Source organism: Carassius auratus, chromosome 20 (assembly GCF_003368295.1).
Source record: "Carassius auratus strain Wakin chromosome 20, ASM336829v1, whole genome shotgun sequence".
Classification (NCBI taxonomy): domain Eukaryota; kingdom Metazoa; phylum Chordata; class Actinopteri; order Cypriniformes; family Cyprinidae; genus Carassius; species Carassius auratus.
In genome coordinates, this window is record NC_039262.1 from 20,135,665 (window position 1) to 20,162,976 (window position 27,312).

General features: G+C 38.9%; 1 protein-coding gene across 2 annotated transcripts; it reads left to right on the plus strand.

Annotated features, from left to right (window-relative positions):
- LOC113121139 (vesicle-associated membrane protein 4-like) lies at window positions 1-26,554 on the plus strand. Of its 2 annotated transcripts, none has more exons than XM_026291391.1 (8): window positions 1-145; window positions 5,824-5,925; window positions 19,458-19,504; window positions 19,635-19,685; window positions 22,110-22,210; window positions 25,198-25,277; window positions 25,455-25,506; window positions 25,588-26,554. In XM_026291391.1, the coding sequence occupies exons 2-8, from the start codon at window positions 5,860-5,862 to the stop codon at window positions 25,611-25,613; spliced, it is 423 nt and encodes a 140-aa protein (XP_026147176.1). In that variant the 5' UTR covers window positions 1-145; window positions 5,824-5,859; the 3' UTR covers window positions 25,614-26,554. The 2 variants fall into 2 exon arrangements, with proteins under 2 accessions (XP_026147176.1, XP_026147177.1); XM_026291392.1 differs by lacking the exon at window positions 1-145 and adding an exon at window positions 2,532-2,664.
- Window positions 26,555-27,312: the final 758 nt, after the last annotated feature.

The following is a 27,312-nucleotide window of genomic DNA, read 5'->3' on the forward strand; positions in this document are numbered from 1 at the left end:
GAAACAGTATCCAGCTGTTCTGACTTCCGCTTCAGAGCCGAGCGAGCGAGAGACATCGGTCAGCACCGGTTCGGATCTGACACTGTTAGCGGGACAACAAACGCGGTTCTTCCACACGGGAATCCACAAAAGCAAGCTCTCAGAGGTAGACTGGCCCGAGACGTGGCTCGTGAGGCCTGTGTGTGTATGTGATTGTGTAGCGGTCAGTGATGTAGCCAGAGGTGTTAGCAGTCATGCTAGCTGTCATTTCATCTGTTTTCACTTCAGCGTTTCCGTTCCTTCACAAATCTTCATGTTAACGCGATCATTTGATTTCATGCTTGTTGTTTTTCCCGAAACCTTGTTTTACCATTTGCTTCGATCTTTAATGTTTATGAGGTTGTTTTGACTAGCATGAAGCTCTGTTTAGCAGGTGCTGTACAGGAACATCTGCTGTTTTATTAGAAATGATCGGTAATATGCAGTCAGTCGAGTGCTTCATTGAAAACTAGTATATTTAAGAATTGTTTCGTTTAATAATATTAATAACTGCCATCATGCTGAAGCCCATATATACGGCATGGCGTGATAACTTGCCTTTCTAACGAATGAATGAATATACAAATGAAGTAACGTTAATGATGTTGTTTTTCAGTGTCATATTGTTCTCTGAATTCTCAAAGTGAGTGAATATTGAGTCTATCAGTTTCAGTTTCATGGTTTCGTCTCTTCTCAGTGATTATGTTAGTCTCATTGGTTTAGAATCGGATATTTAAACAGTCTTTGATTAATCCGCGGTTGTTGATGTCTTGTTTCCTGAATGACGGAAGTCCTGTCATGTGTTAGTGATCTCAGTGTTTCTTTCAACCGTTCCCTGACCTGTGTGTTTCTAAAACGTGATGGAGAGAACACTGGAATAATGCCTAACCTGTTAGTGTTGTTTGTGATCTGTTCCTCAAAAGGGATCATATGATGTAATTTCAAGTTTTCCTTTCTCTTTGGAGTGTTACAAGCTGTTCATGAATAGATAAAATCCCAAAAGTTGCAAAGATTAATGTCTCAAACCCAAAGTGATAGCCTTCATAAAAGTTTAGACTCGTCCATGGCCTCCTAAAACACCTCTTTTAAACACACCCCCACATGTCTACATCACAATGTGGGAAGATTTTCATAACGCCGACCAAATGTTTACGTAAAGAAAGAAGGCATAACTTTTATTCTCTCTGTTGCCGCCGGCGTCATGTTGGAGAGACACTGTTTTGTTGTGAAAGCGAAGGTACTTTGTTTGGTCTTCCAAAAGAGGACACAACTAGAAATCAGTGGTTAAGTTGTGTTTACAACACTGCTCCAGAACAGTTCAACCCAAATATTCAGGTTCGTAAGCTCAAACAAGCTTTATTTTAAGCTTTATTTCATGTAAACCGGATTAGATCGCATCTTTTTAAGCAGAACTGATTAGGGTTGGGACGATAGATGATGCCATTGTCCATTGCCGATGGCTGATAGACATCGTGGTGTTGCGCCGGTATATTTATTATAATCATTATTTATGTCCCCACTGGATGCAACAAATACGTCGTTTGTAATGGGTTTTATTGTTATTGTCTCAGTGTATCGGTGTTCTGACCGGGACGTGCATGCCAGTATGTTAAAGGGGCGTTACATTTCTGTCACACGCTTGAGGTATTCAGCCAATCACAATACACTGGATAGCTTACGATTCAGAGCACACCTCGCTTTTCAGGACGATGAGCTTTGTAAAAATGCATTTCAGAAAGGCAGGGCATAGAGGAGAAACAGTAATGTACAGTATGTGGAAAATAATGTGTTTTTTTTTATCTTAAACATGTTTAATTACACCAAATATACAAAATAATGTTCTTTTTAGCATATGACCCCTTTAAAAACGTGACGCATGTGAGGGTTAAATCAGTGTGTGATCATTTGTGAAGTCTGTAAACATTCTGCTATCAGAATGCTCATTGTGGTTTTGGTGGTTTGTATTGGAAACAGCAGGGGCAGATTTGTGCTTTTAGTTTTCATCCCAACTCTGTTTCAAACACCTAAAAATGGTCTCCCATCCATCCATCTTTCTATGCATCCATCCAGCCATCCGTGCAACCATTGCATAGTTGCAGAAAAAAAATCTGCTCATTTCCATGTTGTTTTAATGAGCAACTGTAATTTAACTTGCATTCCCCATATATATATATATATATATATATATATATATATATATATATATAGATAGATAGATAGATAGATGTATAGATATATAGATATGTGTGTGTGTGTGTGTGAACTGTGTATATTTATTATGTATATATAAATACACACATAATAAAAATACACAGTACACACATATATTATGTCAACAAATCTTTTATTTTGTATACAATTCATCGTTTGAAATTCAAAAAGTATCAGAGTGGTCTCAGTGGATGATGGTTAGATTCTCTCTTTATCTTGGCATTACTTGTTTCCCTTTTCATGCTCTTTCTCTCAAACCCCATGTGTCCCTCTCTTCTCTCCTTCTCGTTCCCTGTCCCCAGCCCCTCTTTCCCCCTCTGCTGCTTTCTGGAAAAGCTCTGCCGTGCTCCTGGATAAAGGAGAAGCCTTTTTCCGACAGCTCTTCCAGCAAGAGAAGCAGAGAGCAGTCTCAGAGAGAGGACAGTGGACTCAATGGTACTAGACATGGAGATTGGGTTGAGTGTGTGAAGGAACCAGTTTTGTTTTGCCTGTTAACGAAGAGAACAGATCATATTTCTTAACAATAGCATGAATTCATGAATATGTTTTTTGTTTTTTTTGTTTTAATAGAGGCACATCTGTTCAGGACATCATCTATTATTTACAGGAACACCTTTTACATAAATGTTTATCACATATTACTCACTCAAGTACTGATTGTTATGGAGTAACTCACTAAAACTAGGGAAAATGCAACATTTAACTACAATCTAATAACATTTTCAGTAGAGTTACTGTAAAATTGTGTAGTTTTTCTGGTAACAAGTTAGTATTTCCTAATCAGAGTAATGTGATGACACTGCATCTGTGTATTATGTCACATTGTAATGTGCATTAGTCATAGTTCTTTACTGGAATGTTCTAGCTTGAATGAGGCCTTAAATCCCGGAAATGAGTTCCAGTTCTGTCCCAAAGTCAGGGTTTTATGTGGAACACGTTATGTAAGGTCTGTGTTGTAAAAAAGATCAAGATATTTTAACTTTTTATCGATTTGTATTTTCATTTTATTTTTTCACTTCTACCAATGTATTTAGGCATAGAAATTCATAAAAATTGTGTTTATCGATTAACAAAACATATAAGAATTATAAACATTTGCTGGTTACAGAATATATTTTTTTCAAAAATCAAAATGCCAGGGGAAAATGGCCAATGGCTTTTTGTCAAGGGAAACAGGGTGATGCTTAAAGGGTTAGTTCACCCAAATATTAAAATTATGTCATTAATAACTCACCCTCATTTCGTTCCAAACCCTTAAGACCTCCGTTCATCTTCGGAACACAGTTTAAGATATTTTAGATTTAGTCTGAGAGCTCTCAGTCCCTCCATTGAAGCTGTGTGTATGGTCTACTCGCCATGTCCAGAAAGTTAAGAAAAACATCATCAAAGTAGTCCATGTGACATCAGAGGGTCAGTTAGAATTTTTGAAGCATCGAAAATACATTTTGGTCCAAAAATAGCAAAAACTACGACTTTATTCAGCATTGTCTTCTCTTCCGTGTCTGTTTTGAGAGAGTTCAAAACAAAGCAGTTTGTGATATGCGGTTCGCGAATGAATCATTCGATGTAACCGGATTTTCTTGAACCAGTTCACCAAATCGAACTGAATTGTTTGAAACAGTTCGCGTCTCAAATACGCATTAATCCACAAATTACTTAAGCTGTTAACTTTTTAAATGTGGCTGACACTCCCTCTGAGTTCAAACAAACCAATATCCCGGAGTAATTCATTGACTCAAACAGTACACTGACTGAACTGCTCTGAAGAGAGAAATGAAGATGAACACCGAGCCGAGCCAGATAACGAACAAAAGATTGACTCGTTCTCGAGTCAAGAACCGTTTCTGTCAAACGTGTCTGATTCGAGAGCCGAGGATCTGATGATACTGCGCATGTGTGATTCAGCGTAAAACAGACCGACACACAGAGCATCTGAACCGAACTGATTCTTTTGGTGATTGATTCTGAACTGATTCTGTGCTAATGTTATGAGTTTGGGTAAACCGAAGGCTTGAATCAAGGGCAATCATCACCAATGATGCCATTATGTCGAGCGCAAAAGAACCGGTGAACCATTTTCTTCAACCGGTTTATTGAATCGAACTGTCCGAAAGAACCAGTTCGCAGAAAAGAACCGAACTTCCCATCATTACTGGTGATCCGAAAACCGTTGCAACCGGTTATTGACTCGTGAACGAGTTAGTCTTTTGTTCGTTATCTGGCTCGGCTCAGTGTTCTTCTTCAGTTCTCTCTTCACAGCAGTTCAGTCAGTGTACTGTCTGAGTACATGAATTACTCCGGGATATTGGTTTGTTTGAACTCAGAGGGAGTGTCAGCCACATTGAAAAAAGTTATCAGCTTAAGTCATTTGTGGATTAATGCTTATTGGAGATGCGAACCGTTTCAAACGATTCAGTTCGATTTGGTGAACTGGTTCAAGAAGATCCGGTTACATCGAATGATTCGTTGGCGAACCGGATATCACTAAACTGCAGCGTTTTAAAATCTCCCAACAGACACGGAAAATAAGTTTCAGTGGAGGGACAGAAAGCTCTCGGACTAAATCTAAAATATCTTAAACTGTGTTCCGAAGATGGGAGGTCTTACGGGTTTGGAATGACATTAGGGTGAGTCATTAATGACATAATTTTAATATTTGTGTGAACTAACCCTTTAATTTCGAGTTGGCCTACAAAAGTCTGTCATCGCTGCACCGCTCTATAGTTTTCCTAGAAGTCCCTGTGCAGTCTTGCTGTTATATAGTGAATATTGCTGTTATTATTATGGCTTTGTTTAAATTACATAGGCTCAATATAGAATTTGGCAAACTACAATTTCAGAATGACTTTATGATCAATGTGAGAGTGTCAGTCAGAAGGTCTGTATGTGGTCCCGTCATTGTAATTCCATTGGTAAGGTTTAATCTGTCTGGTAGTTTCAAGATGAAAACCTGCTGTGGCTTCAAAGCTAAAGGCAACAGGTTTGTAAAAGAACGACCAAATGGTTTAACCATACATGAACAGCTGTGTGAATTTCAAGCAAATACACACTGAGGAAAGTTATGACTTTCACATCAATTGCTGGAGGTTGTCTTAAACTGCTCTGTTTGATGTTTGCAAGCAGCACATTTCAGTCGGTGTGGCTAGATTGATCCCCATGACCAAAAGAGTTAAATATTACCGGGTGGTCTCTCCCCAAGTCTGAATTACAACTGGATTTACTTAAAAGTAGTGCAGCTTTTATGGCCCAGAGTTCAGTCTAATGAACCGACCAACAGACTCCGATATATGGCCATTATAATTAAGCTTTCTCTTAAGTAACGGTCTGTTCTAAATTAACACATAAAGAACAGATGGTTCCAGCTCTGAAATCTGATTGGATCTGCTAAATGCACATCTGTGACAGTCAAATTCTGTAGTATTGCAGTGGTGCCTAGCAAGAGTCAGCCAAACCCATCCTACTTTTAAGCTAATGAAGGATATAACATTATTATTTGGGATGAAATTATTTTATGTGTGAAGAATGAGTCAGTGGAGTGACTCAAGATTCATAAACCTAGTCAATAACTGCTGTGTTTCCTGTGTTTGCTTGCAGAGGGAGCCAGAGCGGGAGGAGCATTTCGATCCCAGCATGCCCCCTAAATTTAAACGGCATCTGAATGATGAGGAAGTCACCGGCTCCATTCGCAGTGAGCGGGTAAGTCACTGAGGCAACAGTGAGTCAGTTCTTACCATATAGATTACCTGGAGATGAGAGGTCTGAAGATGCTCTTAGCTGACTTGCAGATTTCTGCACTTTACAACCCCATTGTGCTCCATGATCTGTTTATGTTGTTTACTGGACGAGTAAACAGCTCTGTCCTCAAGTTCTTCAGCGTCTGCAGGCCACAAAAAAAGTCTAATTTATATAACAGCCCATCTAAAACAGCAGTGTTCATGCTATTACACACAATCACACATCACATTTCAACTCTGTGTTGTGCAACACATCAGAGAGCAGTTTGTTCTTAACAACAAGCAGTTGCCACATGTCATAATAGCAGCGGATAAATGAGGTGGAAAAGAAATTAAACCGAGGGAGAGAAAAATATACAAAAAAACTCAAATAAAACAGAACATGATTTTGTAGAAATAAACAGACATAATATATAAACTGGTTTCTTTAAATGAAAAAAAAGAGTGTTTGTGGTCCATTCATAAGTCCAGGGTTCATACAAGGTGTTAAAAGTACTTGACTTTTTGAAATTTACATCCTGGAAAACCCCTGAAAACATACATATTTTTGAAAGGTACTTGAAAAGTACTTGAAGGGCAGTATATATGAAATAAGTGTTATTTAATTTCCTCTATAAAAAAATATTTTTACGCAAAATTAACGACACAGTGTGTCTGATATAAATACAGAGCCGTTTTGCCTGTTTTTTTTTGTTTTTTTTGTAGTGCACAATAGTGATGTGCGGGTCGGGGTTTTTTCCAACCCGCGGGTCCCACTTCTATGAAATTAAGTGGCCCGTCCCGCAAATAAAGTAAAATTTCTTGACCCACATCACGGAAGTTACATTGCTACTTAGACCTTCGTATCGTAAACTTATCAATATAGGCTATAATTGCACTATGATGGTTCGTTCATGAACAAATCTTTTATGTGAATGAATCGTTCTCGTTTACGAAATCCACTGACCATAGACAGTAAAAGACTAATTTCTCGTTCAATAAAGTTCCTCCCACAGCAGCGCGGCGCTATTAGCAGCGCATGCACAGCTTTTGAACAGCTCTGTGAATTTGAAAGAACCAAAATTTCCACCACTAAATTCCATGCAACATAAATAGATTTTTTTAAATTTTGTTTTTAGCCCACCCCACAATAAAGTGCCAATTTCTTAACCCGCGCATCACTATTGCACAAGCTCTTGCTATATTACTCCTTGAGGTGAAAAGTTGTGTTTGTGATAAAACTATAGTGCTTGCATTATATTGTTAAGTCTTTTATTCATGTATTGTTCGTTTGGGTTTCATTTGGCAATGCATATAAAGTCTGATGCGTTTTGTGTTGCACTGTTATCATTTACAAGCGTGGAGCGCATCTCCATCCCAGCAGCTCGGGACACAAACTCTTCCTTTGAATATACTGGGAGTTTGGGTTGGTTAACATTTATCTGGGAGAACAGTAATTGTTATCTCACTGGATTTTTAACTTAATCATTTATAACCTATGCCACCAAAGGAAAATTCATCAACATATTTCTAAGTATGCGAAGTAATTGTACAACGCAATTTCAAATTAAAAGTCCAAACCCTCGCTCTGAGTTTGCATGTGGCCAGATATTAAAATTACATCGAATTAACATCCTTGGATCACGCTGTAAAATGAAACATTGCCAGGCCATTGACGCCGTCTGCAGGTGTTTGCTATAATACATAATAAACTTATGTTAATTATGTTCATATTTTGTGTAGACATTTTACATTACGTAGGCCTATTTTATCAGGGTTGTTCAATAAAACAATGCAATTACTTGGTTTTGATACTTTATTCGAACCAATTATTATTGTCTATTTGTTAGTTTTGTAAGGGAAACAGGTCAATTTAGCTCAAAGGGAATCATTTAAGATTTTAAAGGGAATTTGAACAGAATCACTGTTTCACGGCTGTTCACGGAGACGCGCCTGCGGTTCAGTGAACGAGCCGTTTAACATCAAATCTGCGCTGGATACTAATATCCAAACTATAGTGAAAACACTATCAATTAGCACAGTAACAAGATCGGCAGTTTAAGACATTAACTTGTAAGCACAAAACACAAGATACTTCTCTTTTCAATATGAATAAGGCTTTATTAGATAAATCTTAAGACATATAAACTAATCTAACATATAAACGCACGCACGCACACATTCACACAAGTTGCAGGAAGGTTGAAAGTTAGGGAAAGATGAGTTTAAGAGAATGGAAATATGGAATCCCAAGTTTACAGCAATACGTTAAATTGCATAGACATGAACAACCATCAATCACGTAATTAGCGCTCGCATTGAGTTCCTCAATTTGACTAAAATTATATTAGATACACCAGCACAACAAATATCTGGGGATACGTTGCCTTAGTTTCCTGTGAAAGGGACTCCCGTTGAAAGGGGTATCCCGGTGTCGCTGATTGGCTGGAAGTTCAGTTGGCTGAAGTGACGTCTTGGGGAGCCCGTGCTTGGGCGTTGGCTGAAGCTGGAGTTGTGTGGCTGGTCAGAGTTCAAACGCGCAGACGAGGTCGACGTTACAAAACTTAACTCAGAACACGAAACTCTCAAACGGAAAAGAAAAGAAATAAAGTTTGACGAGACTAGGTTGTGTTCCTTCTCATTGTGGCATAAGTAGCAGCAGGCAGGCACGCTGGAACCGCGCTCAAAGAACCATGATGACTAACCACATGGCTAGATGCTACAAGCTAAAGCTAGGTAGCAAAGCTACAAGCTAAGAGCAGGCATGACTGATAGCACGAGCAAGGCTGGAACTAAAAGCCGACATGGCTAATAGCAGCAGGCAGACTAGAACTAAAAGCAAGGCATGACTAAAAAGAAGAAAAAATTACATCGTGTCCAAAGTATTTAAAACTTCCTGTTGGCCACCCCTCAAATGTTGCCTTGACCAATCAGATATGTTCTTGAGTCTTGGGTATCATAAATCATTTGTTTATCTTCCCAAGCATGTGGTTCTTGCCTCACAGGGTCTAATTTTGGACATGATTCCTATAACATGATTATGATATATTTTACAAATAAATGATTGTCAGGACAATATCAAGCAAGAAAATGCGATTATTTCAATACTAGACATGACTATCTATCCTATAGTTATCAAAAGACATACACAATAAGTGATTATACATGATAGTCAAATGTGTGGGTTACACATAAATGAATATGGAGTTAAGCAATGGAATGATTCAATCATAAGTCTTTTTTGAGTTCATTCTGGTCCATATATAATGTATAAAAAGGGTTTCTTTGCCATTCTCTGGCAAAGGACTTTTCTGTGAAGACAAAGGTTTAAAGCCCTTCCCCCTTAGGAATTTCAGTCTGGTTTCACTGGCTGGGGGGGGAAGTCAATGCAAGTATTTAACTTGATCTCCTGGGTTTACATGGGATGTCCAGCGTTGCATTCCAATCACGAACAATAAATTTGACAATCTCTTCTTTGAATTAAAATTGTCAATAATTGTTCTATTGGTGTTAATGTTGAAAGCTGTTGTGTGAACAAGTTGGTTGGTTGGTTATCTTGTTTGGTTCCTGTGGCACTAGAACTGATTTATGACTTCCTGAGGAATTCAGCTCATGTTTCAATGCACACAGCTCTGATAGACTCTTTGATTTGTCTGATTTGACTCATTTCTGCTACATATATCCCCCTTTCGATCGGCGAGGTGTTTAGGTGAAGACATCGTCGATCGCTGGAGAAACAAAGGCAGAAGAAGCAGACAAACACAGCAAACAGCAAGACAACACCTCCATGACAGTTACTGTACTGGTGCAGGCATCAGGTTATTTAGGTACACGTGGTTAAGTTCAATTAGTCAATGTAGTTTAGCACATTGAGGATAGTTTAGATGGTCTTGGAAATTGTTTTTATTTTGATTCATCAATCAAATTTGTGGTTAACTTTGTTTGGTTCTTCTAGGTTGTCTTACTTTACATGTTTACCATTAGTTTTCTAGTAATTTCATTTTCAATTCAATGGATTGACCTATCATGCATGGAGCTCTCTGGCTTCCATTCAGTTTAGAGTGGCTGGCGGATATTAGGTGTTGCGAGTCAATCCTAATATCAGACCTTCAACCCTCGCAGGGTGTCTAGGCATTTCACCTACTCAGGAAAGAGGGGAAGGAGAAGGATAGGTAAAAGAAGAACAAAACAAAACAAGGCTGCTGTGGGTTTTCCTAGCATGTGTTACAACTACTATTGAGCTAGGATGTCAGGTGCAGCTAGTGTGTCGTGAACCTTAACTTAGTGTCAGGTGTTCTACCTATTGTGAGGATGGCTGCACGTTTCTTCATGGTGGGTATGTGTAACTTTGTTACGCTAAAAGTTGGATATTCTACCTGTGGGAAGAATATGTTTGTTGACTGTGTTATCAGTAGATGTGTTTACCTCTGGGTGTAGGTAATGTTGTGTATTACTGGTGTAGTGCATGTGTGGTCAGATCTGTTCAAGTCTGTGTTGTCTCCCCCTTTTTCTAGCATGTCACTGAAGACTGGCTCTCTGCATCTTTGGCTTGGATGAGGGCGTGTCCATGGTCTAATGAGGGGTCAGTCCAGCAAGGCAGGAATTTCTTTAGCACGCCGTCGGAGGCAGTTTGGCATGGCTGTGTGAAGCTGAGTTGCAAAACTTGTCTCCTATGTTGCATTCTTCTTGTGATGCCTTCTGGCTGTAGCAGACTTTCTGACCTTCTGTGCTCTGGTGGTTGCTGTTGCACAGACAGGGAATGTGGTACTTGGAGTTGGAGTTCATTTGACAGTTTGTTAGTGACTGAGGTGATGTCCTTTAGTACCTCAGATTTTTCATCAACAGTTGGCCGTGAAAGACTTGTTCATTCTGGGTTGTTGTTGAACAGGTGCTTGTCATCTCTGATGCGGTGCACCAGGTGATCACCGGCCTTCCGTTCTGTCGCTGGTCACAGCGAGCATGACTCAACTTTGTGGTCACCTGCATGTAAATTGTCTTGAAGGAACTCTCTTAGTTGTTCCATGACTTGTTCCGTGTCTTCTAATGGTAAGCGGTTATGTTCTTGTGCATACTCAGCACTGTGCATGTCTGAGTGGTGCTGAGGTGGGTTTTGTTGTCGCTTACCCACACGAGTTGCTCTTGGATGAGTCAGGTGATTACCTTTGGATATCTGGTTAGGTTTCCAGATGTTATCCTTTTGGTTTCTTGAGAAGCGTGGCTGGTCCCATGGATTTTTCCAGCAGTTGGGCTGAAAGCGGTCGTGGATATGGGCGTCACGTTCTCTGTGCTCTTGATGGAAGACTCTGGTGTTGTGATGCCACTGGGTGTCGTCCAGTGCAAGGCTTGAGTCTTTGTTGACAGAGTTCAAGAGTGTGGATGTTTTGTTACCTTTCTTTGAGGCCAACTTCTGCTTGTTATAGGCCTTCTGTGTTAGGTCACGCAACTGTTGGATGGTCATGGAGTTCGGACAGGCCATGACACCTAGATGGTGACTTACTCCGGGGTGCAGATTCTTTAGGAAGAGGGTTTTGAAGTTCACATCCTCTTCAAGGTCAGGGCTGTTGTGTGCACCAAAGTAGGCTTGTCGGAGTCGGTTGTAATAAGCTTGTGGAGTCTCTTGACGACCTTGTTTGGTTTCCAAGGCAGTTAACAGTCCATGTTCAGACTCTGGGTCTGTAAACTCTTTAATCAGGACCTCACGAAGTCGCTGGTAGTTTGACTTGGTTTGACTGGGCTGTCGATCTAGAAAGTTTCGTACCTCGGAACTGGACGTGGCTCTAAGGAGGTATAACCAGTCTCTGTCAGTCACATGAGGTCTCACTTCCAGGTGAAATTCGATATCTCGCAGATAAGCTTGGATGTCGGGGCTCTCTGTGGAGTTCGGGTTGAACCTGCTGATGTTTTTAGACAGCTTGTTGAGGTCTTTGATGGTCATCCCGTGTGCAGCTTCAAGGCCTTGGACGGGAGGTTTTCTTTCGTTGGCAGGAAAGGGTTGTGTGGCGAAGGCAGGTGAGGTTTTGGGTTGTGGCCCTTCGCTCCTTTCGTCACATGCCAGTTCTTGGACGTGGGACTCTGCTCTGCTCAGCAGTGATGAGGCTAAGAGATGTTTCTCTTTTCTTGGCTCTAGTTTGTGCTTGTAAGCATTTTGGAGTTCTTTTCTGACCATGTAGAGCTCATCGTTGGTATCATCTAGTTGTTGGGTCAGATTGTCCATTTCAGTTCTGTACCTTTCAAGGTGGTCTTTCAAAGCACTGATTTCAGAGTTCTTGTTTCTGATGTCTAGCTTGGCTTTCTCTAGTAGCTGTTCAGCATACTGGAGTCTGTTTACCAGGTCTTTCTGAGCAGCCGTTGCATGTCGCTGGTCGAGCTGAGCTGCTGCCAGGGCTGCTAGGAGCTTCATAACTTGTTCTGTTGTATCCTGCTCCCTCTCGCTGGGTGCTTTGAGTTGATTTTGAACTTTCACTTCCAGCTTGTCTATGCGATGTTGAGCACGTGCCAGCTCCTCTTGAAGGTGGGTGATGTGCTTGTCGCTCAGTTTCAGCTGGGTTGTGAAGGCATAGCTTAGTGAGCTCGTGATCTTGACTAGCTCCTCGTGGTTGTTGTTCTGGCTTGAATCTTGTGTCAGGAATCTTCTCAGGATTAGGATTATTATTAAAAATAATAACAGTTCAAATGTCTTTGGAGTGAGGCTGTCTGTTATGCCTCTCAGCCAAATGTTCACATCTTCCCCATGGGCAATGGGGTCTGCAGTCTGCGGCATGTTGGCACGCTGGGGAGAAGAGAGACTGACACAGATCTGTGTGGAGTAAAAGCCTATGTGTGGTGGGACAACTAAGTGTTGTATCAGTGATTGTGAACCACTAGTGAAATGTGGTGATGACTGTGTTGGTCTCAGGGTGTCTAAGTAGACTAGAGATGCGAAGACTTTGTCACTCTAATGAGGAAGAGGAAAAGAGAGACAGAGGTGAAAAACAAATTCAAATGACAAGCAAAATTTCTGTTTTTCAAATGAGGAAAATTATTTTTTCCAATTAAATGTTATCAAAAACGTAAATAATATTATTATATTTCTTGCTTTGGACAAAAGAATACAATAATAATTCTGATATCTCTTTTCTTAGTCTGACAGGATTGACACCATACACCTTTCAGTTGGACCGCTCACCAGGGAGTCAGCGAAGGCGACAGTTGCTCAACACGTATCTCTATTAAATTGATCTCAACGATGGATGAGATGCTAAAACTTGGAATGCGTTTCCAAATGTAGGGAGGTTAGGAAGAACAAATGAGAGGATGATTACAATCAAATTCATAAGGATGATTCGTCGTCTTTGGCACGATTGTGTATTTACTTCACTTAGAATTGATTGATGGTTCTTACATGTCCTACAAATGTAAAAAGAGAAGAGGAAAGTAAAGGAGAGAGAGGACGGAGATGGTAAGTCTCAGAAGCGGTTACCTCAACTACAAGGAGAGCGTTGTGTTAGTTGCTGCACAACTAATCAAACAAAATAAACTTTAAATGAAAGAGAGTTGTCTTTCTAATTTATTTGAACTCGTAGTGAGGGATAACAATGTCTCCTTTTAGGGCTCAGGTTTGTCGTTCCCAGGCTAGGATACACAAAGTAAAGAAATGGTAAGAAAAAGTAAAATTAAAAAAATTAATAAATGGGCAAAATATGCAAAAATGAAATAAAAAAAAAAAGGAAATCAATAAGTAAAACAATAGTGGTTAAGTGTATAACCAAAATAGGAAGAGGGGTAAAACGCATTCAAATAATTAAAGGTCTGAATAGCATATATTCAGATGGGTAATAAATAAATTAGGAAGAATAAGTTTACTTAAACTTCCAAAGTTCAAGGCTTATTCATTCCTAAAATAATAAGACCCAAAAGAGAATACTAGAAATAAAAGATCATATGAAATGATCTGAGAGGGAAATTTTAAATGATTCAAAATAAATTTAATGTTTCAATTTGACAATTAATAATTGTGAGTCAGTATTTCCCTTTCTAGTAAAATGAAAATAAGTGGTCTAGTGAGAAAACAGAGCGATAAAAAGAAAGAGACTAACAAGTGTTAGTTAAGATGTTTAAAATGGTTAAATCACGTCAGCGTTGCCCAAACACACATTATTCTACCACTGGATGGTAATGCTAACGGCTAACCTTTGAGGCTAGTGGCTTTAGTATAGACTTCAATGTAAATGCAATGGTTTCGTTAGCTTAGCGACACCGCAGAGTTTGTGCGCTGCGCGTGCACAGTTCAGAGTTGCTCCGGAAGTACGTTAGGCTTCCGGGTCACGGTCGTCACTATGGCAACCAAAACACATTCTAGTGGATCAGCACATGAATCGTTGCATTGTTGCAAATACAGTTAAGCATGTTACATGAAATGTCGGCTCATTTCAACACTGTACAAATAACAACACCGCCTTTCAGTTGGTTTTGCGATGTGGCACTTAAACTCTCAGTTTGTATAGAGTTAAATTTATCTTAATTCAAATAGCAGCTTCCTGCTGTAGTTATTATATCAATCTCAGCAATTTGAATCTCCGTGCCAGTTTTTCTGGACACAAACATAAAAGTTTTCTTTCGCTGTTGGTACACAGTTAAAATTTACTTGATCAAGCTTTTAAAACACTCCCATTCAAATTACTCTCGGGCACACGCAGTGTTACGCGAGATTGCATTCACTTTGTGAACGGATACAAATGGACAAACATTGTTCTCTAATGTTTAACGTTAACTTAGGGGAGTCGAATATCAAATTTGATTCGGCAGTGGAACACGCACTGGCAATCAAACTATATGAAATATGAATACGGGGACTTTGATAAATAGATTGAGGAACCCGCTCAAAACTATTCTTTATTCACCGATTTATATCCCTTTTGAAACACTAACAGTTTAGCTCCGTTCAGCAAACAGTGACTGAGATAGCGTTTGAGACACTGGAACACGCAGTGAAATCAAATCAGCTATAAAACAAGGCATTACACAAATGAGGAACACGCTCAATTTCTACCTTATTGTACGATCTCAGATGTTTACTTTTAAGTTCACTTACTGCTGTTAACAAAGGGGAGACGGACTCGAGTTAAAGTCTCCTCTAGCTCCTTTCATTCAAGCGGGAGGGCGCGCGCTGCTTTCGTCACGCGTCACACACACATACTCAGGTCTCGGAAGCTTTTCTTCCGTCATTCCTTTAGCAAAATCAAAGATTAAATAACTTGGTTTATGCTCACAATTTAGGTTAAACTGCCCGCATTCTCCACCATAATAAATGTAAGGGAAACAGGTCAATTTAGCTCAAAGGGAATCATTTAAGATTTTAAAGGGAATTTGAACAGAATCACTGTTTCACGGCTGTTCACGGAGACGCGCCTGCGGTTCAGTGAACGAGCCGTTTAACATCAAATCTGCGCTGGATACTAATATCCAAACTATAGTGAAAACACTATCAATTAGCACAGTAACAAGATCGGCAGTTTAAGACATTAACTTGTAAGCACAAAACACAAGATACTTCTCTTTTCAATATGAATAAGGCTTTATTAGATAAATCTTAAGACATATAAACTAATCTAACATATAAACGCACGCACGCACACATTCACACAAGTTGCAGGAAGGTTGAAAGTTAGGGAAAGATGAGTTTAAGAGAATGGAAATATGGAATCCCAAGTTTACAGCAATACGTTAAATTGCATAGACATGAACAACCATCAATCACGTAATTAGCGCTCGCATTGAGTTCCTCAATTTGACTAAAATTATATTAGATACACCAGCACAACAAATATCTGGGGATACGTTGCCTTAGTTTCCTGTGAAAGGGACTCCCGTTGAAAGGGGTATCCCGGTGTCGCTGATTGGCTGGAAGTTCAGTTGGCTGAAGTGACGTCTTGGGGAGCCCGTGCTTGGGCGTTGGCTGAAGCTGGAGTTGTGTGGCTGGTCAGAGTTCAAACGCGCAGACGAGGTCGACGTTACAAAACTTAACTCAGAACACGAAACTCTCAAACGGAAAAGAAAAGAAATAAAGTTTGACGAGACTAGGTTGTGTTCCTTCTCATTGTGGCATAAGTAGCAGCAGGCAGGCACGCTGGAACCGCGCTCAAAGAACCATGATGACTAACCACATGGCTAGATGCTACAAGCTAAAGCTAGGTAGCAAAGCTACAAGCTAAGAGCAGGCATGACTGATAGCACGAGCAAGGCTGGAACTAAAAGCCGACATGGCTAATAGCAGCAGGCAGACTAGAACTAAAAGCAAGGCATGACTAAAAAGAAGAAAAAATTACATCGTGTCCAAAGTATTTAAAACTTCCTGTTGGCCACCCCTCAAATGTTGCCTTGACCAATCAGATATGTTCTTGAGTCTTGGGTATCATAAATCATTTGTTTATCTTCCCAAGCATGTGGTTCTTGCCTCACAGGGTCTAATTTTGGACATGATTCCTATAACATGATTATGATATATTTTACAAATAAATGATTGTCAGGACAATATCAAGCAAGAAAATGCGATTATTTCAATACTAGACATGACTATCTATCCTATAGTTATCAAAAGACATACACAATAAGTGATTATACATGATAGTCAAATGTGTGGGTTACACATAAATGAATATGGAGTTAAGCAATGGAATGATTCAATCATAAGTCTTTTTTTGAGTTCATTCTGGTCCATATATAATGTATAAAAAGGGTTTCTTTGCCATTCTCTGGCAAAGGACTTTTCTGTGAAGACAAAGGTTTAAAGCCCTTCCCCCTTAGGAATTTCAGTCTGGTTTCACTGGCTGGGGGGGGAAGTCAATGCAAGTATTTAACTTGATCTCCTGGGTTTACATGGGATGTCCAGCGTTGCATTCCAATCACGAACAATAAATTTGACAATCTCTTCTTTGAATTAAAATTGTCAATAATTGTTCTATTGGTGTTAATGTTGAAAGCTGTTGTGTGAACAAGTTGGTTGGTTGGTTATCTTGTTTGGTTCCTGTGGCACTAGAACTGATTTATGACTTCCTGAGGAATTCAGCTCATGTTTCAATGCACACAGCTCTGATAGACTCTTTGATTTGTCTGATTTGACTCATTTCTGCTACATTTATATATAAATAGTCACACTAAAGCCCGTTTTTCGCTTAGGTCTATTTGTATTACTAAAAAATATCAAATTACTCAGTTGTCAAAAAAGAATCTGTAGATTACTTGATTGCTAAAATAATCATTAGTTAAAGCCCTTGACAAGTTAAAATATTTCAAAATACAACTGCATTGTTTTGATTTGTGTGAAAAAATGACAAATATTTTGCCATTAAAAAAAAAGAATCTTTAAAATAGTATAAAAATGTTGTCTCATTTTAGTGAACAAAGTATCTGTATATCTCATGAGCTAAGTGCATTACCCTAGTGTTAATAAGTGGCAATAAAGCTCATAATTTCCAAGGTGTATGATACAATTTTCATTCTTCAGGTCAATCATATTCATGAAAAAAAATAAATCAGTTTGAATAAGGAAAGTGATAATTTTGCCATAATATCCTTTAAAGTGTTAAAGTTGCCACTGTCATTGCATACTTTTGTGCTGCACTTTATTTGTGGCATTTGTATTGTAACTTAATTAGAATTTGAAAGATAATAACAATATATATATATTTTTTTATCAAATAAATGCAGTTGGTGAGCATGAGAACTTCTGAATGGTAGTGGAAGTCAAATTGTCATAGCAAGCCCCACTCATAATAAATCTATATTTTATTAACTAAATCAGGCACTGAATGGAAAAGACCAGAAAAGATTATTTGAAAGTGAAGACTAATGTCATGATGTAACAGGCATTAGCTCAGGCCGGGGGTAATAAACTAGCAGAGCCCTACCCAAGAACCTGTCACTACCGATTTCATAATTAACATTCAATGTCTCCATCTTCTGCCAGTATTCGAGACTCATTTAAAAACCATTTTAAAAACCCTGCCAGACCTTACAGTCAAAAGCATGTATGTCTATGCCAGGATATGATAAATATGTGTATTTCATTTGGGTACAACTCCCGATTTGATGTATGTTTGGGAAAATCCATTGGATGGTTCAGACTTTAGCTCATCCAAAGAAAAGTCTTTTCTAATTTGCCTCACATTGAAGCTTGAACTCAGCAACAGTGAGAAAACAAAAATGTGTAATAGAGTGAAGATGAATGTGGCTTTCCACGTGCCGGTTATGTAACACTGTTGACCGTGACCCAAGGAAGGACCTGGTTCTTGTGTTTAAATATCCCCTTAGTAAAGAGCCAGTTGGAAGTGAGGAGTTGCAGGGTTACTTGCAGTCACAACATGAAATCTAAATTCAGGAGATCATTTCATTTATACTCAATCATTTATATGAATTATCCTAAAACCCAGCAGATAGAGTCCAGACCCAAAAATGTCAGTTCCTAAAACAGCAGCTTACATATGACGATGAGAATCAATCCTAAAATGCTTTAAAACACTCTGAGACACTGGTAAGTTTCATGAATAGCTCCTAGATATTGGGCAGTAAAATGAAATGCTAGCCTTAATGTTCATCATAAATCAATTTTAGTGTTTTTTCTGTCTTTTTTTTTATACAGTTTTGAACTGTCCAACAGATTCAATAGTTCAGTAGTGTATCTGTTGGACAGTGTTATAAAAATGTTACTTCTTTACTTAAAGCATATTCCCTCCCAAAACATTGGCTATAAATGCATTTTAGCTTTAAGATGGTCATAGTTGACATTAGTAATGATTTGTGATTCTCATCGCCATTCAGCCAAGTAACTTATGAACTGATGTAACATCATCCACCAACATCACAAGACTCATTGATTGTTGGAGTTGTATGCTTTCTTTTCAAGTTTATAGCTTTTTAATACATTAAAATGCTCAGTTTATTTGAGCATTATTTATTCTTTTGCTAAACACTTCATTTTTCTTTGGTAAGGTTGACATTAGCATGGACTTGTCCAGATTGAATTTTAGAGGAGTGTCACAGGTCTGGATGCAGTTATGGAGAGTTATATAACATTAGTCATCGAGATGTTGAAATGATCCAGTGAGGTATTTGTTAAATGTGATCAATCATGGACTTTTAAACAAAACTAATGGAAGGTTAACTAGATACCTCCTGATCTGTGATTCATTGCTCAAAAGATCAGATGGCACAAATGCAGACCAAATGGAGTTCATATGTCTTGGGCATCAGCAGTGTCTCCTTGCAGGAGATTGTGTTCTGAACGGTTTTATCTCCAGGTGAATTCCGTTCCGGGAATACTGCGTCACAAGCTGTGCCCACATTGTGCCCTTCAAAGGGTTCTGTTGTCCTTCACTTCTGGCAGACGACTCTATACTCTATACACAATAAGATCTTTATAAGTCTCAGTCTGGTCACTCTTATGTCAAACACCTGGTCTCAGTTCAGATGGAATTTTAGATTAAACCCGGCCTGCACCAGCTCTGACCACACTGACACCCTCATCTTCTTAACTTGCAGAGGAACCTTCTAGAGGAAGACTCGGATGAAGAGGAGGACTTTTTCCTGTGAGTCTGCATAATCATCCATATACATTGACAAATAAACAGGTCTTTAAGCAGCTATTTTTGTTTGCAGGCAATTTTCCCAGCAAAGGTGATTAAGACGGTTTTGTTTTTTTTCTTTGTTTTTTTGCAGGAGAGGCCCAACAGGACCGAGATTTGGAGGACAAAATGACAAAATTAAACAGTATGTATAAGTTTGTAGGAGTAATTTTTTTCAGCTTGCCCAATTTTTTTACTTGCTTTGCCTACATCTTCATTTTTAGCATCAAATGTTTTATTGTATTTTATATATAATAGAAATATTTACGTTAACAGTAAATAATGTTTAGCAGTAGTTTTCTCTTTACCTTTAAAATAAATCCAAATCTACATATATCCATAAAGCTGTCAGTGTTGCAGTTGAGATTTGAGTTTGAGTCAAGGCAAAGACCAGAGATGGTTGAGTCCGAATCAAGATCAAGACAAGGAGAGGGTCAAGTCAGAGGCAAGAGCGAGACCAGAAGAGGGTTGAGTCCAGGTCAAGACTGAGACCAGTAGAGGGTTGAGTCCATAGGCATTTTCACACCAGGGGAACCTTTTCATAGTTCCTAGAACCATTGGTAGTAGTTCCTGCTTTTTAGGAAGGATCTGGGAACTAGGAGCGCTATTAGTTAAATGAGCTCTTACTTCAGAATAGTGTCTTTTACAGTTTTATAGGAACTACCAGTGACATATGTGCACACTGATTGGTCAAATGCCTACTAAAATTAAAAGCAGTGTAAAAATATTTATGCCAAGAATATGGAAAACAGCGATAAGAAACATTTACCTATTGTCTGCAGCATTTTGTTCTTTTCTCAGCATTAATGATTATGATGATGTCAAGAACTACATGGTGCAACTAAACGGTGTAAAAGCGCCTTATGTCAAGAGTGAGACAAATATTGGTTTGAGTCCAGGTCAAGACTGAGACCAGAAGAGGGTCAAGTCCAGGTCAAGACATCCATGTCAAGACTGAGCAAGTAGAGAATTAAGTCCATGTCAAGACCAATACCAGTAGAGGGTCGAGTCCATGTCAAGTCTGAGATCTGTAGAGGGTTGAGTCCATGTTAAGACTGTCTCCAGTAGAGGGTCAAGTCCAGGTCAAGACATCCATGTCAAGACTGAGCAAGTAGAGAATTAAGTCCATGTCAAGACCAATACCAGTAGAGGGTCAAGTCCATGTCAAGTCTGAGACCTGTAGAGGGTTGAGTCCGATTCAAGAGCAAGTCTATGAAACCGATTCAAGAGCAAGTCTATGAAACTACATGAAAATATAGTCTTGGGCATGAACTAAAGGACTGAGACCAAGAAAATATGGTGCAAAACAAATTCTGATACAGCCCGGGTCCTTCTTTCAATGTGCTTCTGTAGGCCATTTTATCATCTGCCGGGTGAAAGCTATGCCTGATTCCTTTGTAAAGCAGTATCTTTCAACAAGCTGCACAGTTTGAGGTATCATTATCTTAGGGTTAAGGGGTTATTTTCAGAATTGAACAATTAGGGATTTACAAATACTAGGATGGGCTCAGTTCAGAAATGTGGAGAGCAATCATTTCCATTGGCATTGTGTTGTGGAAATCACAGTTATTGACTGTGCAGGCACTGCCCGTGCCATTGTCTCCTGCAGAGTTTATGTAACTCGTTATAATGACATCTGTAAAAACACCCACCCACAAACATGCTTCCCGTCCAAAAAGAAGGGAGGCACTGTAACCATCTGGGTTTCTATGACACAACATAATATTTGCAGGCAAAAGTAAACAGCTTCTCCCAATATTCGAAAGTCTGTGTACTGACGTAGCTGTAGTAGCCAGACTGTGAGCCTTTCTTTGTTCTTTGTTATGAAATTTGGTACATACTAATGCATTGCAGTAATTCTCCCAAGGGGAAACCCAAGAGAGCTTCGCCCGGTGTAAGCAGCCACACAACACCAGGTTTACATAACTATGCGCTGCACGGCGAAGTAACACATAAAACAATGGAATTTAATAGGGAACCCTTGGAACGTGAAATTTCCATAATTTTTTCTTTTTTACCTTTCCATGGAAGTCTTTGATTCTTGAGGTTACCTCATTTGTATCTGTGGGGTTTTGAAGTTGAAGGTGAATCACATATGGCAGCCACCCTCCCAGGTGTGAGGTATGTGGAAGGTTCTGCACGACTGGTAGTTTGGTGCAGATCATGGTGTGTTGTCCTAGGCTGGTATCCAAGAACAGAGTCAAGAGTCAAGAGTCAAAACATCCTGTGTTCAGTTCATTCACAGGGTAACCTGCGTCTCAAAGTCATGTGCCAGGTGTATGAGAGCAGCTAAATACCTCACCAGCTATTTAGTGCGTCCTTTGCATGTCACGACTATGAGATCAAATAGTTCAAACTATTTGGATGTGTCTAGACCATGTCTAGCGAAACGTTCTCACCTCCCCTCAACATTGCAGGGTCAACAGATCGTAGTCATAATGATATCTTAGAAATATTAGAATCACGGACTCAAACATGTGCTCCTAAGCTGTAAAAATGTTCTGCTGAATCAATGAAAACACCAGATTGTTCCTCTCATGTTATCCTCTCTGTCTCGATTGCCCTTCAGGGTGCAGTCTCAGGTTGATGAGGTCATCGATGTCATGCAGGAGAACATCTCCAAAGTGATCGAACGTGGGGAACGGCTGGATGAGCTGCAGGATAAATCTGGTAAGATGGACATGGACGGATCACTATGAATTCTTAAGCACTTTGTGATTTGGTTGGATTCATAGGAATCGAGACAGAAATAATTAATGAAACCTTACAGATTTTGAACAGCAGATCTTCAGAAGTTAAAAAGCTGGGTGGAAACATGAAGGGTTTTTAAATATTAGCTCCCCAAAAATTGCAGTATAGTTTAATTCAGTTGTTTATTGCAAATCGTCCTCTGATTATTTAAAAGCATGTGTGATATATTTCAGGTCCAGATTGGGAAGCCATGTGTAAACGAACTATTATTCCAAATTAATCATATCCACACTATCCAGCTCACTACTCTGGACCAAACTTGACCCAGAGAACAGTGGGAAAGTGTTTAAATTCCAATGCCATATGAATAAACCCTTCCATTAATTTAATATTTCATTATACCTGAACCTCTATTGAGTCGGCCCCATTTCTGTTATTCCATTTGTGAACTGCCTAGTGGTTAAAATATCCCGTGTCCCACAAGACGGTGTGGAATTTTTCTCATTTTAGGCCCAAATGTGAAAAATACACCACCTGTGTGCACAAGATGATGCAGATGGTTTTGTTTTCAAGCTGATCTGAGATTAGCTACTAGTCTCATAACATTAAGTAGTGGAGATAAATGAACTAAAGCAGGTTCAAGCACAGCATCCCTGTGATAAAAGCCACATGTCTGGTCCTGTTTTTGTATTTAGCTGTATATGAAAGCACTTTCTGAGACGTGCATGATGATTGTGAGGCTAATGTAACGGGAGCCACTGTGTTTAGAGTTGTGAATTATGAGCAGTTTTGCATTGATTTGATTTTAAAGAGGAAAATAAAAGAGGTGACGTGTGTTACTGCCACATTTCAGAGTTATTTTGGTTTCCATTGGTTAAGCCAGTGTGACTGTTTTAAACTGCTCGGGTGCTCAGATATCTTAATACACGCGTAATATTAAATGATGTTGTGATTTTTAGCGTGTCAGTGTTCCCAAGTGCATTCAGTTAATTGGAATAAAGCATCAACTATTAAAGATATGCTGTCAAAATTAAATATAAACATCAGATGAAAAAGTTAATTGAAAGATGAAGAAAAAAGTTAGTCTTCGCAAATAACTGAAATGTATAAATATAAAAAGATATAACTCAAGTTAATAACTAAAATAAAAATGAAGCATTAAATGTACATTTAAATTTTTACAATTTAAAATATTAATCAATCCTATAAAAGTATATAAACTATACTAAAATAAAACTGGACTGGCATCGAATTGAAAATAAAAAAACGTGCTGAACATTTACAACAAATTTGATACAGAAATGTTACGTTACGTTGTTAAATGATGAATCTTTGCATGTCAGTATAAAATCAAAACAGGACTGTTCTGAGCTCAAATCCATTGTCTTTGTTTATTATAATTACTGCGATTTGGCTTCCTTGCAGAAATTGAAACAGATTGTTTGCAAATAGAGAACAAGTAGCTTTATAGCGCAGCATCTGGAAGACATTGACATTACTAAGGGGAATGTTTTCCATATGGCGACTGCAATACTGTCTTTGTGCTAAAGTTCAACCTGAAGACTGATCCATAAGATTTCTTTCTTGAATTTTTAAATGTTTAAATGTCTAAATCACCTGCACCTGGGTTCTTTGTATCTTTCTGTCTCTACACACATTCATCTTCTGGTATTGTTGAATGGCAGTTGGTATAAGCTCAACTTTCTTGATTCTTGTTCTTGCACTAATGAAGCAAGTTTTAGTTGCTCCCAAATGTCGTAGATCTTAACATCCCAAAACAGCATTATGAAAGTCAATAAGCATCTCCTGGAGAAGAATATAATCCACATGAAACAATCTCAGTTGTTTAAAGGGGGGGTGAAATGCTATTTCATGCATACTGAGTTTTTTACACTGTTAAAGAGTTGAATTCCCATGCTAAACATGGACAAAGTTTCAAAAATTATGTTGTACGTTTGAAGGAGTATTTTTGTTCCCAAAATACTCCTTCCGGTTTTTCACAAGTTTCGGAAAGTTTTATTCGAGTATGGCTCTGTGTGACGTTAGATGGAGTGGAATTTCCTTATATGGGTCCTAAGGGCACTTCTGCCGGAAGAGCGCGCGCTCCCGTATAGCACAGCACTGAGAGCGCAACAGACGTTCACTGATCAGAGCGAGAGCGTCACGAAATGTGACAAAAGTAGTGTGTTTTTGGTTGCCAGGGCAAGACAACCCTGCACAGATTACCAAAAAAAAACAGCATTAAGGGACCAGTGGATGGAGTTTATTTTTACAGAGCATCAACGGAGTTGTGCAAGTGTTTTTGTTTGTTCCCTGCATTTCGAAGATGCTTGTTTTACAAACAAGGCCCAGTTTGACTACGGATTTGCGTATCGTTTATTTCTTAAGGATGATGCAATACCAACGAAAAAGGGTCACGATCATGTGTTGGAACCGCATGCAGTGAGTAAAACTGCTTAAAATATCTCTGCCTTCTTTTTAGTGCGTCCCCTCCCATCGGAGACCCAGGTTCGAGCCCCGCTCGGAGCGAGTCATTGCTTCTGTTGCTCTCGTTCAGTTTCAGCCTCGGGATCTGATTCTGGATCATAAATATACGCTGAATCTGACTGTTAGCCATGGTTTGTTTTGGTTGGTTTTGTCCTCACGGTGTCACAGCTTCCAAACGCTCTCAACGCCAAAGCCTACTGGCGCTCATGATTCTTTAGCTCCGCCCACACGTCACACCTCCAGCCGGTCGTGTTATTTCCGGGAAAAATCGGTACAGACTATCTTTTTCTTATGAATATAATAAAACTAAAGACTTTTTGGAGTTTTGAAGGATGCAGTACTACTCTATATGTACTCAAGATTAGCAGGATATTGAGTGAAAACGAGCATTTCACCCCCCCTTTAAGATTGTTAATAGTTATATAATAATAAACATGTATGGAAGTCAACCTTAGTTCTGATCCTCTTTTGACTTTCAGAAAGCCTTTCGGACAATGCATCGGCATTCAGCAGTAGAGCCAAGCAGCTCCACAGAAGGATGTGGTGGAGAGACATGAAGGTGAGCCTCTATCCCGATGGCCTTATTTGATAAGGTTGTTGTTGTGTAAAGACACTCTTTGGGTTCAGAAACTATAAGATTTTCTACATTAAATATATATCATTTTCCCGAAGGTGTGCCTTTAGTCACATTGTACACTATATAATTTTTGCCTTTGGTTTTCTCTTCTATCCCCAGATCAAAATGATTATAGCATTGGTGGTTGTCATCCTTCTCCTCGTCATAATCAGTAAGTCCACTCCAGACACACTCGCTCATGCTTACAATAATTAAACCATATGCTGATTTTGCATCCCTCTTCTTTTTGCAGTTCCTGTGATCCTGCGGAATCGCTAGTGTCTGGCCGGGAGGTCAGAGGCATGATGTACTCTTCCTCCCTCCTTTCCCTCATCTCTCTGCTGCCATTCCTCCATACCAGAGGGGGCGCTGCACAGGGTTGGGCTGCCAACTGTATTTGCCTATTTTGGCAGGGTCTGGAAACATAACAAACAGAGGCAGAGTTAATATTGTACGTGTATGACAACACAACATATCAAGCTCTCAAAATGAAGGCACAACACTGGTGCAGACCAATCTCTTGTATGCGCACAAACACAATGGTTATTTTGTTGTATATGCATTCAGAAATTTAAGAAATACTATACGCAATGATACATGGATTTAAAATTGTAGTGGTGGTATATAGTTCTAGTTAATTAGACGTTTGAGTCGTTCTGCTTAAACCATGATACCCATGTATAACAAAAAATCTGGATCCATTTCCAAAATAGGTAAGGTCTTCTCAGGTGGGTGGGGCCAAACAGGAGTTACGCTGCACCGTGGCTGTGATGTCATCATCTGTTTGTATGACTCCTGAAAGTTTTAACATGGAGAAAACATTGGGCATAATGTTACTTAATATTTGCTGCTATTACCTGCTGTAATGTTTTTTGCATATTTGGCTACTAAGTTTTAATCGACTGTGGTTAATTCTGTTGGTTGGTTATTTTGATATGAAGTTTATGTACAAATTTGAGTCATCTTCACTGGTGTAATTTTAACAGCTTGTATTGGTCAGTATTGTAATAGTTGTGTGTGATGATGATTTGGTTGATTTGCTGAAGATGACCTGAACACACCTGAACACTTGGTTTAATCCATATTTTACTGACTGTTTTCTTTTTTTTTTTCGGATATATTTATTTGTAAATATCTATTCCCTAAACAAGTCAGCACTGGCTTTCCACTGGAAGACAGTGAAATAATCTTTCATTTAAATAAAGTGCTTTTAAAAGTCATCATATCTGATCTGATTCATCGTTTTGGAATTGAGGTGCCTTCAATTAGGCATGATTTGACAGGATTACAGTGAGAAGCCATTTATCAAGCAAGAATCAACGATGACAAAACACTGCCTATCAAAACATTTTCTTTGGTCTTGTTTACAAAGACTAGTATTTAACTAGTGTGCACTCGCTTCTTTGGAAGCATTTCCCTTTCTAAAAAGGTAGTGCTCAAGTTACAAAAAGTCCAAAAAAAGTAAAAAGTTTTCTTTTTAATTCCACTGCCCTGTGCCTTTAATTTTTCAATGAAAAAAATATGTGTGTGTGTGTGTGAATGGTATGGAGCCTCTAAGTGGACATAGAAGTAGAAAAAAAATAGAGAATGGAGGGATTCTTTTGTACTCTGTCTAAAATTACTTTTTTTTCTCTCTCTCTCTCTCTCTATTCTGTCTTTTAGTTTATATCATGCAATTCTGAGAAAAGTGTTAAATTCTGAGAAAATTGATTTATATCTTGCAATTTTAACAACTCAGAATTGCGATTCTATATCTCAAAATTCTGAGAAGGCAGAATTGTGAGTTTGTATCATACAATTCTAATAAAAAAAAGTCAAATTCTGAGAAAATAAAAACACTGAATTAATATCTTGCAATTCTGATTTATCTCAGAATTGTGAGAAGTCAGAATTGTGAGTTTGTATCACGCAGTTCTGAGACAAAGTCAATTACTAGATGTAAGCTCGCAGTTGTGAGAAAGAAGTCATAACTGTGAGA

Bases quoted from the DNA above. Each gene is read 5' to 3' on its own strand.
- LOC113121139 (XM_026291392.1), top strand. The intron at 5,926-19,457 runs GTAAGTCACTGA...CTTAACTTGCAG, and splicing joins GCTCCATTCGCAGTGAGCGG to AGGAACCTTCTAGAGGAAGA. The intron at 25,278-25,454 runs GTGAGCCTCTAT...TTCTATCCCCAG, and splicing joins TGTGGTGGAGAGACATGAAG to ATCAAAATGATTATAGCATT.